Source organism: Pogona vitticeps, chromosome 1, assembly GCF_051106095.1.
Source record: "Pogona vitticeps strain Pit_001003342236 chromosome 1, PviZW2.1, whole genome shotgun sequence".
NCBI lineage: Eukaryota > Metazoa > Chordata > Lepidosauria > Squamata > Agamidae > Pogona > Pogona vitticeps.
The window spans coordinates 222,339,238-222,353,492 of record NC_135783.1 but is presented as its reverse complement, the minus strand read 5'-3'; the positions used below and the strand labels follow the sequence as shown (position 1 = coordinate 222,353,492).

At 37.1% G+C, this 14,255-nt stretch overlaps 1 protein-coding gene across 5 annotated transcripts in view; it reads right to left on the bottom strand.

Moving 5' to 3' along the window:
- The window catches only part of LRP1B (LDL receptor related protein 1B), a 1,166,776-nt gene that overhangs the window by 146,172 nt on the left and 1,006,349 nt on the right, over positions 1 to 14,255 (bottom strand). For all 5 annotated transcript variants that reach the window (XM_072983887.2, XM_078376975.1, XM_078376977.1 and 2 more), the window contains exons 42-47: positions 13,639 to 13,828; positions 13,062 to 13,266; positions 7,359 to 7,551; positions 5,219 to 5,344; positions 984 to 1,112; positions 683 to 802 (exon numbers count right to left, since the gene is read on the bottom strand). In XM_072983887.2, coding sequence (XP_072839988.2) covers positions 683 to 802; positions 984 to 1,112; positions 5,219 to 5,344; positions 7,359 to 7,551; positions 13,062 to 13,266; positions 13,639 to 13,828 — 963 coding nt within the window. The remainder of the gene's footprint in view (positions 1 to 682; positions 803 to 983; positions 1,113 to 5,218; positions 5,345 to 7,358; positions 7,552 to 13,061; positions 13,267 to 13,638; positions 13,829 to 14,255) is intronic.

Below are 14,255 nucleotides of genomic sequence, written 5' to 3'. Positions count from 1 at the left end.
TGTATATTTTTCAGACATCTGCATTTTAATGCTTTGTGTGTGAGTGCATGAACCATTCTAAAACACGAGAACTTAGGCCAATAGATATTCATTTATTGAGCACATTTATTTACTTGGAAAATTCTGGCAAAAAAGGAACTCATCCTTGCCACTACTGATTTGGCCTATATCTCTTTAGATATATATAATATAAATACGTATAACAATATAACATACAACAATAACACTGTAACAATTCTTATGCATAACAATGTAACTTCCTTTTTGGCTGAATATTATATAATTTGAAACATGAAGCCACTTTCCAAAATTTTAAGAATTTGCTATTCGATTTCAAAATTTTGGGGTGTGCATGACTTGTATGCATGCACCCTGAAACTGAAAAAAAGGAACTCATTAATTAGGGGCAGTCTGTCACAGCCAATGAAATTTGCTCCTGTTGCACAACAATTGCTATGCAACAGGACACTGGTCCTTGAATGGTTTGGGAAAATGGTAAAATCTAGTACTCATTTTCATTAATAATCAGTAAAATATCACTCACTATACACTCAAACTACTTATATTCTTCCTGCAGAAAAAGGAGTTTCAACCAGACAAACCATTCTTCTAAATGTTCATTTCAGACTCTCTCTCACTCTCTCTCTGTTAACTTTATAATGCAGAAAAACTTCAACCGTACCTTCACAGCCTATTTCATCAGAGTTATCCCCACAATCATTTTTGCCATCACATACTTGACTGGTGGGTATGCAACGGCGATTAAAACAGGGTTTATAGCCTCTCCGACAGCTTCTATTTTCTGGTAAATTAAAATACAGAAACAGCTTTTACTGTTCACCCAATATGCCTATACACATGATTAGAAGGTTTGGGGATTTGGAGTCGGGAGTCAATAAGATATGGATCAATGTCAACAACGAGATACATTACATGAGAACAAGATAAAACCAAATAAAAGAAAATATAGTGAATTCACTTACCACAATAAAACAACTTCTCATCAGACTTGTCCTTACAGTGAGCTACACCGTCACAGGATAGTTGGTAGTCAATGCACTCACCATTCCCACACTCAAATTCAGAATAAAAGTTGCATGATAAGTTTTTAGCTAAAAGGGCAAACAAGGAAAGACTGAGCTAAAGTTCAAAGTTAACAGTCCTAAAGCCAAAAAGCGCTTCTTGAAAAACTCAGTTTAAAGAATTCTGTTGGTTGGATCCAGATATTTACTTACTGAAGGGGGTGAAGGAATTTTATTTCCCCACAGTCCTCCATTCCCAGAAGCTCCCAACCCACCCCCAGTATTTCTTTCCCAGTCAGTGAGCAGACCAGGCTGTGTTGTGGGAATCAAGAGGAAGAGAAAGAGGAAGAGAAATCTGATGAATGCTCCTTTGCCTCCACTCAGAGAAAGTGCCTCTGTTCAGTTTCCCCAGATTTCCTCTTTTCTCTCAGCCTGTGGCATAATTCAAAATTGCCACAAAAGAGTTGCTAATAATTGCAATATCACTATATACTGCAGTTCTAACACCAATTAGCATAGGGCCCAGTACGAGGAAAGCAGAACACGTGCTTCTCGGACAACTTTAGCTCACCTTTGGTCTAGATGGGCACGGTAGAAATCCAATAAAATAAATAAGTAAATAAATAAACATCCCATTTGTCATTTGCAATGCATGACTTGAATCGAGTTTGTTTGCTTGTTTGTTCTCAATATCTGTTCCCCCCCCCCCGCTCCCGGAAACTGCTACTCTGGGCGATGTGCCATAGGAGTAAAAGCACAATTATAAAACAAATTCTGATATATAAGAAAACAATTAGGCGGCAAAAAACTATTAATTGGCATATACAGATACCCCTCCTTCTCCCTCCCTGAGTCAGTTCACTTTTCTATTTCACTAAGAATTACTGGTTTGAATATCATCATGTTGTAAATGCTGTCACCTTCTGAAAATATCAAAGCTTCTAAACAAAACACACAGATGACTGAATGGTGCTGTGGTGGAGCCTGATCTGGTAGAGGGCTACTACGAAGAACATTTAATGAATCAAATAGCTTTTCATTGAATTCTATCTAGAACAAATTTTCTGTTTGTTTTTTTTCCACTATATGGGAGCTACTGTCCAATTAGCAAGTCCAGCATTTAGACTGCATCTAAATGATCTAACTGACATGGAATTGGGGCATGTGACTCTATGAAAAGGTCCCAATGATTTGTCTTTGCATGTACTCCTCCTCACAACCATGTGTAAAGCATGATCTCCCCCACACATACAGTACCTATACATTTACACTCAGATGGATAACAGCTGCCACAGGTATTTAAAAGGCATCTGATAAGCTGAATAGAAACATGGCCCTTTCATGTTTATGAATTAAATTTAGCCACGGCAAATGTATTGATGCTAGACAGCTGACTGCTGTCTACTACAGCCAAAACATGGATTACAGAAGAACAGTAAATAAGTGGTATCTTAGTGACAGAGCAGTATTTGTATGGTTCTACATTTTAAATACAGTTTGGAAAGATGAATAGCACAATGGTGTACATCTGTTGCACATGACAACCAGTGATATGGCTTGCATTAAAGCTGTTTCAATTTAGCAGCTCAATACATTTGGGGCACATAAATATCTGGCTATTTTCCAAAGTTAATTATAATTGTTAACTTACTGCAGATCAGCAGTTTGGAGTACTTTCAATGATCTGCTGCAGATTCATTAGTGATTGTTTCAAGGCTACACCAAAATAAACTGTTGTTCTGAGGTATTGATGTTCACTTGGAACCATCGCAAATCAGGTTTTTATCTATACAAGATCGATTGATCTCTATAGAATATGATTTTCACAGCTGTTTTAAGATTATACTGCACTGCAACAGCATCATACTCTTAATTAACCTACTTATTATCAATGTAAATCATCGGTATAGCTCACTTTATTTTAATTATACATCCAAACAGGAGAAGCTTTGCAGGAAGGACTGCAAATCTATTGTACAATGATGGCAAATTAATTTACTGATGAAAATCTTCTTTAGATCAATGCTACATTCTCACAACAGCAAAGTTTGAAATATTTTAATTCTTTTATGCTCCTTAATTGGCTTCTTAATATGAAGTATTCAGAGAAGGGGAAGATACATTTTATAATACAAAGGTAATGTATCAAAAGATAGGAGTAAGAAACTGATGTAAACTAATGAGACTTGATGTTCACTGTCATAAAGCCATTTGAAAGACTCCAAGTCAGTGCTCAGAATATAAGCAGAAAACATGTTTTAAAAGCTTAATATTTAGAGCAGGTATGATGAAAATCCACCCAATGAAGCTCTTCAATCTGGTCTGTCAAGTTTCTCTGGAAGGACAAGACCTTTCTCCTCAACACATTCTGCTGTTCTTGCTCCTCTCCCACACTTTCTAAAATACTTTAATTTAAAAAAAAGAACAGAATGGCCCCTGGAGTGTGGCCTGTACTTATTCCTTGCATTCTGGCTTTCTCCTCGTTTCTGAATCACATTCTCGTCATTTGTATCACTTCAAAGGCAGCTACTAGGTTATCACTTGGAACAGTCAGCCAAAGAGTAGTGAGGACTATCTAAGTTGCTTCTAACTGTTGGTTAAATTCTTGTGAGTTCTCAACAAAACTAGCAATAATTCCTCTCTCTCTTTTTTGAATACAACAGCCAGCATACTCCGTCAAAGTATGGCTAACGGTACATTCTCGTAAAAGATACGGGAAATATTTTATTTTAAAATTTTCTTTGTATTTCTGCCCCCTTTTTTGTTTGCATTAGGGTGCAAGGCTCTGATTTTTCACTCTGCTACAACGGAAATGTATATATAGTGTATGAATTAGTCCTGGTGTGCATTTATGAATTTATACATTTTCCCACTGTCTAAATAAAGGGTACTGGAGCTTAAATTTCAATTGTACAAAAATTCAGTTTTTCACATTTGATTTCTCCAAACTGCGCTGCAAGCTTTGCAAATGTGCAGTTTCCCCAGGCAAGCTGCACTCTAACTCACAAGGAGTCCTGGGATATGTAGAATGAGCACTTTCATCAAGAATCTTCACTTGAATGAAATTATTTTCCATCCCTGATTCCAATAGGGACACTTTAAAAAAAAGAAGAATGGTAATAGGCTGTTCGTTGCAGCTCTGAAGAGACAGCAAAGCTTTTCCTAAAAAATGACCACGTCTTGCTTCCCTATAAGGAGGCCAATTTTCAAGACAAGTTGAATATTTTACCAAAAGATCAGTCAATGTATCTATTTGTATTCTCATGGGTAGCATGGGCTAATGGGTTCATTTTTAATCTGTTAGTTAAATATAGAATTGTAGATTGGTCCCCAATTAAATTTACTTCATTCTTTACAGAAAGAAACATGAAAGCTTAATCTACACACGCATTAAAGTGAAGCTTTAGTAAGATTTACGAATTTGGGAGCTGGCAGCACAAAATTCTTTATCTAGCGTATCTTGTGTAATGTGGAGTGGGGAATTCTTTGTTTTGCATCCTCCTCGTATGTAAAATCTATTTCATGGGCCACTGAAGAAACACAGGTGAAATTTAACAGAATGATGATGGGACAAATCCCCAAGTCAGACCTGTATTTGCCAGGTATTACTGAATTCTGGCAAATAATGACCCCCTACCACCACTACACCAAGGAACAGATAATGGATATTAAAAAATGGTCAGGCATGTTGTTTCATTGGTCAGGGGGTCATGCTTACAGTATGAAAATAGCAGAAGCAAACGTGAATGTCTAACATTGCCTTGCCATTTTCAGAAATCATATTATACACAAGTGCAGGTATAGTTTCCTATTGAACATCAAAATCTAATTCCTTTTACGGCTTTGCTAAGAAATTCAAATTCACTCCTGTTTAAATATAGCATTAAAACTTTGTGTTTAAAAACACAGACTTTGAGTAAAGAATGTCTCAAGATAATAAAGCAGATATATTTAGACTTTCCTTTAGCACACAAAGTGAGTGAGTTTCTACTTTACCCTCCTCACTCTTGAGGAAAATGAATTCCATTAAATACATACATAGAGAGCTCAGAAGGGAGAAAACTACAATGGCAGTGGAAGCTACCCGTTATGATATACCGAGCATCACGTGATTGGCTGTCTACCTAGTATGAAAAAGTCATAGTTACGTGCTTACTGAAATTAATTCCTGACTCTCATCAATTAATATTACTTACACACACATCTGTTGTCATCTATAAGTATTCGATCACCCCTACATGAACAATTAACACGACCATCAGGAGTCAGAAGGCACAAATCATGACAGCCTCCATTCATTTGGGCACAAGGGGACAATTCACCTGAACAAAGAAAAACAACAATATCAAAATGTCAAAAAAAAAAAAAAAACAACTGGTAACCTACTAACATTGAAACTACTTGCTTCTTTGTTTGGGAATTTTGGCTTCATTCAGGTCTAACAAAATTAACATCATCTATGCATTCAAATTCCTCTTAAGCTTTGAACTCAATATTTAAAGATTACAATTGTTTTCTCTCAACACATTTGACCATTTGTTGTTTTTTTGTCCCCCTACAGATGTTTCTGAATCTGTAAATAATACAGTCCTAATGGGGAACTAGAATCAGCACAGATATTTCATCCATCAAATGTGGGTCTCATCCTTTCCTTGAAGACTTGGTGGTAGGATTTAAATACTCTTTTTTGCTTAAAGCCCAACAGTCCGTCTACTATACTAATTAAGTAGAACTTTCACAATACAGTAAGTGCTTTCAGGAACTGGACATTTCAGAAAGTTCTCACTTTTTGACTTTCATGTCTGGCTTCCATCTATCCACACTCTATCCACACTTTGCATGTACGAGTGCAGACATTGTGCAAAATTCACTTTTAGCTTTTGAGAGAAGAATAACATCCTTCTAAAAATAATGGTTGTTTAGGAATATATTAGCAATTAAGAATTACACGAACATACTAATGGATTGTGATGTACAAGTTGGCAACGTGCAGAAAACTAGACTGAACACCTAATAACTTCTTTCTGTGACAGAAATTGCTGAGTGGTAGCAAAAAAGATGAGAGGAGGAAGCAGTCTGTCTTTTTATATTTTCTTATGTCGTGTAGACACGATCTTCTTCATCATTTATATCCCAATTGGCCATCCTCTGCTTCCTCTCAAGTATGTCTGCTTTCTTGTGGTGAAAATAAGTGGCATTGAGAATCTGAAATATCATGTTCCCATTGTAGCGGATCACTGTAAGTGGGAGAACTAAGTATGACTTAAAAATAAAAATGCATGTGTAGGACGTTAACACTGAAGATTACAATGCTTCTCAGTAAATTAGGAATTTGACTACATTGTGTGTCTGCATTTTAATTAATTCAACAAAGTATCATCAGTGTTAAACCCATTTATAACAGATTCTATGTGAAGCTATTGTTTGTAGAAAAATGTGAAGTAATATAAAATATCAAGTGACCTCTAAGCTTTGAATGTATTTGTCTATTTGTAACTTTCCAGATGATAATACACTAAAGTGTGATTTACATGGTTGTATTTCCTTCACATTTTACTTCTTGTGGATTATGGAAGAGGAATGTTATTCTGTGATCAGAAAATTCAGTTTGTTATGCACAATTCTGTATTTATTACCTTGATTCAGATATATAGAGCAAGAAGTGCATGTTCAGACTGGACAGAATGAAATTTATCTTTAGTGAAGGCAGCTGTGAAATAAGTGGATGATGTGATGCATAAATAGCTCTCTGTGGTGCTAAGAGTAAAAGGAAGAAGCAGACAGAACAGGGTGGCCCATCTATCTTGAATAATAGATACAAACCTATTGTTATAATACTGTAACTTGGAACATGGAGGGTGCTTAAAAGAAGACTACTGCACACTAAGGAAAGGCCTAGGCTAAGAGATTCTTACCCAATAGAAGAATGGATGCAACTCTAGCAGGCAGTGACGGACATTCCAAAGAGCTTCCTGCAAATCTTAAATCATGTCCAGATGTAGTGCCATTTAGTCCATGAGATTACAGTAAGAAGTTGAATTCAGGTCCTGGGCAAGTCTGATTATGTACAAATCTGCTATTATGTTTCTAAAAGATGCTAGGGTAACACCAAGCCCATCCAAGGAGCACTGCAAATCCATTATTTTATGAAGCCTGGCAACCACCAATGATGCTTTAATTAACATTTGCAGCCCTCTTTGGGATGTGCCTTTCCTGTCTATTATATAAATAAACAAGAACAGTATAATAAACTGCAGAAGTAATCTTTTTACTGAAAGAAATTTTTGAAAAATATCTACCAGTAAAGAAATATTAATGTTGTGCTTGGTAACTTACAGCTGTTAGTGTCATTAGCAACAGCTATGATGCCCATTGGTTGATGTGGTATGTCAGATCTAAGAATTTTTGTATCTCCACCTGTATATTTATTGGATCGCAGAATAGCTCTTCTCACCCAGTCTGTCCAGAAGATCCAGTCACCATAAACAGCCAGACTGAGAAAAGTACCCGGTCCAGATCTAACAATCACCTGATTAGAAAAGGAAATAAGACATAAAGTAGACACTTGTTCTCTTTGTTCCAAATCTGTTATGAAAGACTCACAGTATACTGTGAACTGGGAGAGGACTAGTACCTGAAATCATATTAATTGAATGTAATTACAGTATTTAATAAAATCACAACCAAGATAAAGAGTTTGGATAAAAGGAAATACTACCTTGTATTGACAGTACAACTAAATTTAACAAGTAGCACAGATACATTGGCTTTTAACCAATGTCCCTTCAAACATTAAGCAACTTGCCAGCTAGGACTAAACAAGGAAATTGATATTGGTATTTATGAAAAGGGAAGGTCTATTGTCTCATTGGCAGATAATGGTCCAGGTTTTACATGAAGCAGTTACAGATAAATTGAGGTAAGTGTTGCACTGAATTAAACCCAGTTCCTGAATCTATATCTTTCTTTGCAGGTTCCAAAAAGGGTTTCTCCAGCTATGGATGCTGGAGGACTTAAAGCTAACTGGATTTCACTATGGAATTATACAGTAGTATGTGGTTGGATGGGGTATCCAGTGTGGTGTGGTGTAGTGCAATGGTCCTCAACCTTGGGCCTCCAGATGTTCTTGGACTTCAACTCCCAGAAATCCTGGCCAGCAGAGTGGTGGTGAAGGCTTCTGGGAGTTGTAGTCCAAGAACATCTGGAGGCCCAAGGTTGAGGACCACTGGCGTAGTGGATAGAGTGACAGACTAGTACACTGGGAAAACCACTCCTTAAATATCTCACTTACTTAGAAAACTTTATTAAGGTCACTATAAGTCTCCTTTTTGAGGAGAAAGGTGGTGTAAAAATATTTCAAATAAAGAGATTAAATAAATAACAGATAAGATGCACTTAGCACATAATATAAATTAGTGGTATGAAGATATCATCTGCTTCGATTCAGTCTGGAATTTCCTGCTGGGATTTCCTCTTCTAGTTAACAATTAAAGGGAAAAGGAAGCTTGTCCTCTTTTTGTCAGGTCACCCTAAGCCCGCAAGTACTTTGCCATTATGATATACTTCTTAATTACAAATGCATCCATAGTGGTTTATGTGGCAAGTTGTACTATACACTTTCACGATCCTGAATATATTTTTCATTATTTTCAGAAATTTTCTCTTCTTCCTCCATGCTTTCACTAATTAAACATGCCCTTGGCTTTGAATGAAAATATATCACAGGAGACTGCTGAATTGATGCGATTTTCAGATCCTTCTGATATAATCATCTATGTGCATGGGATTGCATAATCCTAGTTCTCATATTACTTAGTTCAAAGTTTTGGGACAATGACCTTTGTATTTCCCTACATGCAGTGATGATAAGCATGGAATACATGGGATGGGATAAGAAGTTTAAATTTACTTTATACTCCACTTTAATCCTCATATATGAGATAACTGTAGTACTAGCAGGTGTTTTCTATTCCAGCAGATAATTTGCAGTTTACTTGCAACTGAACAAATGTCTTCTGATGTAGCTAATGGATGCTCATAATCAGTCCACAAATGAGCCAAAATGACATAGAATGCCACCTCTATTTCCTTGCTCTCTAACAGCATCCAATATTACTTCTAAATTTCATTTTTATTGTTAAGAGTACAGTATGATTGTCCAGACAGCCACAATTTCCTAACCTTTGCCAAAATATTCATATCTTCAAATAAAATGAAACTGATTCTAGTTTATTTGAACACACTTAGGTCCTGCCTACGGAACTCTTTTGGAACAGGCTGGTGGAGGCTAAATAGTGTTGCTTGGGATCAGGCAGAGGTACAATATGCCATTTGATGTGATCCTCACATCCAAATAGCATAATGGAGCTCAAGCAACCCTATTTGAGGCTGAATCTGGATAAGACGGAAGTTCTGAGGGTGGGTGCCCCCGTGGTAGGTGGCTTGGGTGGCTCTCTCACATTTGGGGGGACCACCTTGGCCACGAAGAGTGGGGTCCGCAGCCTCGGCATATATTTGGACCCGACGCTCACCATGGAAACTCAGGTGGCGTTGGTAGTCCGCACCGCATTTTTCCATCTTTGGCGGATTGCCCGGCTGCGACCCTATCTCGACATGGGGGCACTCACTACCTTGGTGCATGCACTCGTAATCTCAAGATCAGATCACTGTAACGCGCTCTATGTGGGGCTGCCTTTGAGGCTGACATGGAAACTTCAGGTGGTGCAGAATGCGGCGGCCAGGCTCCTTACAGGAGTGAGAAAATAACACATCTCTCCAACACTGGCCGCATTGCATTGGCTGCCCATCTGTTTCCGTGTCAAACTCAAAGTTTTAATGCTTACTTATAAGGCCCTAAACGGTTTAGGACCTCGATATTTGGCGGAACGCCTCCTCCCAACAAGGTCTACCCGGATCACCCGCGCGAGTCAGGAGGTGAGGCTGAGGAGCCTGACGCCGAGAGAGGCCCAGAAGGAGAAGACAGGAAACCGGGCCTTCTCGGCGGTGGCTCCTCGCCTCTGGAACAATCTCCCTCCGGAGATTCGCGCGGCCCCCACACTGGGCACCTTTAAAACCCAATTAAAAACATGGCTGTTTATTCAGGCCTTCCCTCCAGCCAACTCTTGATTTTTTCTTACTTTTCCTTTTTATTTTTACTGCTGTTCTTGTTTGATTATTATGTATTTGTCTATGTTTTATTATTTGATTTTATATTTGGAAGCCGCCTAGAGTGGTCCGGTGGGCCAGATAGGCGGGGTATAAATTAAATAAATAAATAAATAAATAAATAAATAAATAAATAAATAAATAAATAAATAAATAAATAAATAAATAAATAAATAAATAAATAAATAAATAAATATTTGGTCTGACTCCTTCCAGTCGGAATTTCCAATATTGTCAAGTAACTTGACAAAAGAGCCATTTCAGCATATTCGCAAATTAATCACTTCCTCTGTTCCTGTGCAGAGGGACAGAGAAAGTTATTTTTTTAAAGATTCTATAAGGGCAGCAAAAATGTGTTGCATCCCTTATAAAAAATTAAAAATATATATTTTCCTTGCCTTTTCTTAAAGGGCTCGTCAGGAAACTCCCCACAGACTAATCTGCCACTGTCCTTTTTTTCAGCAGCAGAAGTTCAAAGCAAAGCAAAACACCAGTATAATCACAATTTCCTTGATTTTCCCTGACTTTTGACCAACTTCCCTAACTTTCCCTACCCACATTACCATTTTTCTTTCCTTTCTAAAAAGCAAAAACTCTGTTCTGACACTTGAACTCTTTTGTGTTCTCTTGATTGAATTAAAGACATGGCCAGGATAAAAGTTCCCTAATGAAAAATATCCTTCTATCCTGCTTACACTTATGAATGAATTGTGTGTTCTTAATTTTTTACCAAGCAATTCCTGAACAACAATGGTCTTAAATCCAGTATAATAGTAGAATGAAAATCCCCATTCAGTTATAATCTGGTAGTTATGATGGATTAAAAAAGTTGTGAAACATACTGCAAAGCAAGCAGCTATATAACTGCCTACAAAACTGTTTCAACAAAATGGTCAGATGATACTTCTGCTCTAACTCTGAAAATGTGCAATAGGTCTTGCCGTGGTACAATGACAATATTGGATACAGGTTTATATGAACATGGACATTTTTATAATAGATACAGTGCTGTGTCAGCCCAGTAGAATGTTGGTTCGGTATACTGATCATTACGTTATGTACCATAAAGTCAGAACTGACTTCTAGAGGTGTTAATAGGGATTTCCAGCTAACTAAGATATTTAAGAAGAGGTTTTTACCAGTTCCAACCCAACCCTCTGTGAATTTCCCTGCCCAAATGAGGCATCAAGTACAGGTCTCCTGAGTACTAGTATGCCACTTTATCCACTACCCCACACTGAATAACGGAGTGCTACTAAAGTACATTAATATTGCTGGTATGCACATTAGTTGGATCGGTTTTGGGTGGGAAACATGTAGTCCTGAAGCTAAATTTGCAGTCCCTCCCCAAAGATCTCTGAAAAATATTAAGTACATTTTTAAAAATCACAAAAATGGGTTATGTGGCTTCCTAGAAACTTTCTCAGCCCGAACAGTTTAATTTAGAGTACAGTTTATATTAACTTACATAGCAATCAAGCATTATTTACTGGTTTGTTACCAAAGTTGCAGGTGTCTAAATATTTCTGTTATGCAAGTAGACTGTGCCCAGCAAGATTTGGGCCCATGTATAGCAGCAGCAAGAAGAACTCAAAGCATTTAGGCATCTTTAAGACAAACAGTTTTGTCTCAGCAGGTGATCCTTCCACTTGTTCGGACATATGTTCAGCATTGAGGCCACAGGTTTACATACATAGTATAAATGACTTTGGGGGTTTATATTATGTGGGAATGGTGTTCACCCTGAAATTGCAAAAGGGAGCTTTTAATCGGCCGTGATTGCTCACTGCTAATAACTTCACTTCTGTTCCACAGGCAGAGCTGCACAAAAGAGGAGAAAGGCTTCTGAACATAAGGAATCAAGTTCTACTAATCTACTAATGACCCTCCTCCAAGAATTGCTTATCACTAAGTCTTTTGTGATGCCTTTGTGAAGAACAAATAGAAATTGGGTGGCAAACAAATTTCTTCTTGTACAATCCATGCATATTTGAAAACTGCTTGAAGAACCAAAAAAAAAAAAAAAGAGTGTCATTCCTGCCTGCCCAGGAGTTACTGCAATGCTGTATGGGAGGCATATCCTTGCTACCCATTAGGATCAAGCCTTTCATGAAACCACCTTACCCATGCAGCATTGCTAGCGAGCAGCAGGGCGTCCTCCTCCACCTTCAAACCTGAAACATATGCAACAAAATAGTAAGATAGCGGGGTAGCCTCTCCTCTGTTAGTCATTCCCATAATTCCCTTTGAGGGATTTCAGGTCAATTGTAACAGTGGGAGTTTTTGAAATATGAAAGTCCCATCCCTGTTAGGTATCTGCAGGGGGAGGCCATTAGAATAATATAAGTATTATTTACGATTGCATATTCATTCCTTGTTCTCAGTAAGATATTGATGTTGGGAGATAAATCTTATTCATTTCTCATAGTTCAGAGAACATTTTATAAGTTGTATCCCCATTGACTACTATAAAGAGAGAGTGGGGACGGTTTTGTTGTTGTTGTTGTTGTTTTTTGCATTTCCCCCATGTTTCAGGACATTTTGGGGGAAAATTCTCAAAATTAATTTTTGTGCAGAAAAATACTTGCACTTTGAACAAAAAAAACTTACATTTTGTGCAAAAATTGTGAAAAATTCAACACTTTAAGCAAAATACAAACCATTTGCAGGAATCTACACATTTGTTACTGACAGCATCCAAAAAAAGCATTGCTTTTTGCTCTCATCCAGAATTGCAAAATCTCACAGCAGTTGACAATTTCTCCTTATATGCTTACTGAACAGTAAAGACAACATTTTTGTAAGTTAAATGTTGCTTTCCTATCCAGAAAACACAAATGCCTTTCTAGAAAAAGTTACTTTCAGCTTACTCACATTTCTATGTGATCCATCATATTCACACCTTTCTATTTTCCCCAAGCTTCCATCTGAAAAGTATAATTTCTCTGCACTGTGATCAATGGCAAGTCCATTTGGTGTGAGAATGTCAGTGCTGACAATAACTTGCGCATTTTTGCCATACAGTGTAGCTCTCATGATGCTTGGATGTTGCTCATTCCAATTAGTCCAAAACATTAAACTATAATAAAAAGTTAAAAGACAAACACAGTTCTTTTTTAAGAGAAATTTCAGCCATATAAAGATAAATATATATAATGCATTTTTTATTCTTAGCCTAATGAGTTACTTAAAGCAGAATAAGGTAGGTGCCAGGTGTGTGGACTCTACCTATGAATCTTAATAACCATCAAGGTATTTTCCCCATAAGCCATAACAGAATATATACTCATTCCTTAAGCTTACAAATTTGAGTGAATTTACAACAGAGTTTAAAAAAAACCATTCAATTTGCATTATAGTGTAACCCACAGAAATGTCTGTTACCAGCAAAAGAAATAACACACAATGCTAAAGATCACCAAACAACAATTAAGATAGATATGACACATACTTTTGGCATTCATCAAGGGCCAATACATGTGGATGGTCATCTTCAGACATTGTTATTACGGCTTCTCTGTTGAACGCACCTCTTCGTTTCTGATCAACCGTGTGTCTTATAATAGAAGACGTAGTAGAGCTTGTCCAGTACAAAGTATCCCAAGCTCTGTGATATGCAAGACCTTCTACAGAGCCAACATCTGGAGAGAAAACAAAATTGTTACATGAATTGTATGGAACACTACTATAATAATAATAAAAAAGTATAAATGCTTCAGTTCTTGATATTTTAATGTTGCTAGATGGGGCATCTTATTGATGATTCCACTTTTATTGGACAATTACCAACTGTAAAGATTGTATCTTAAAATATTCCACTGGCACACACAAAGAAAAATTGATGGCATAAATTATGGAAAAGCTATGAGAGATTTAAGCTCTCTGAATAGCTACTGTATTTTTTATTTATTAATACATGGAACAGAGCAAAAGCAGACACGATATGTATCAGGTTTTGTATCCCTGGAGAAATGTATTTTGTTGGTTGACTGTTTTTTTGTTTAAGGTTTTTGGGTCCTTGTGGATTCTACGGTTGCTCTTTTGCTAATTAGCATACTAACCTTATAC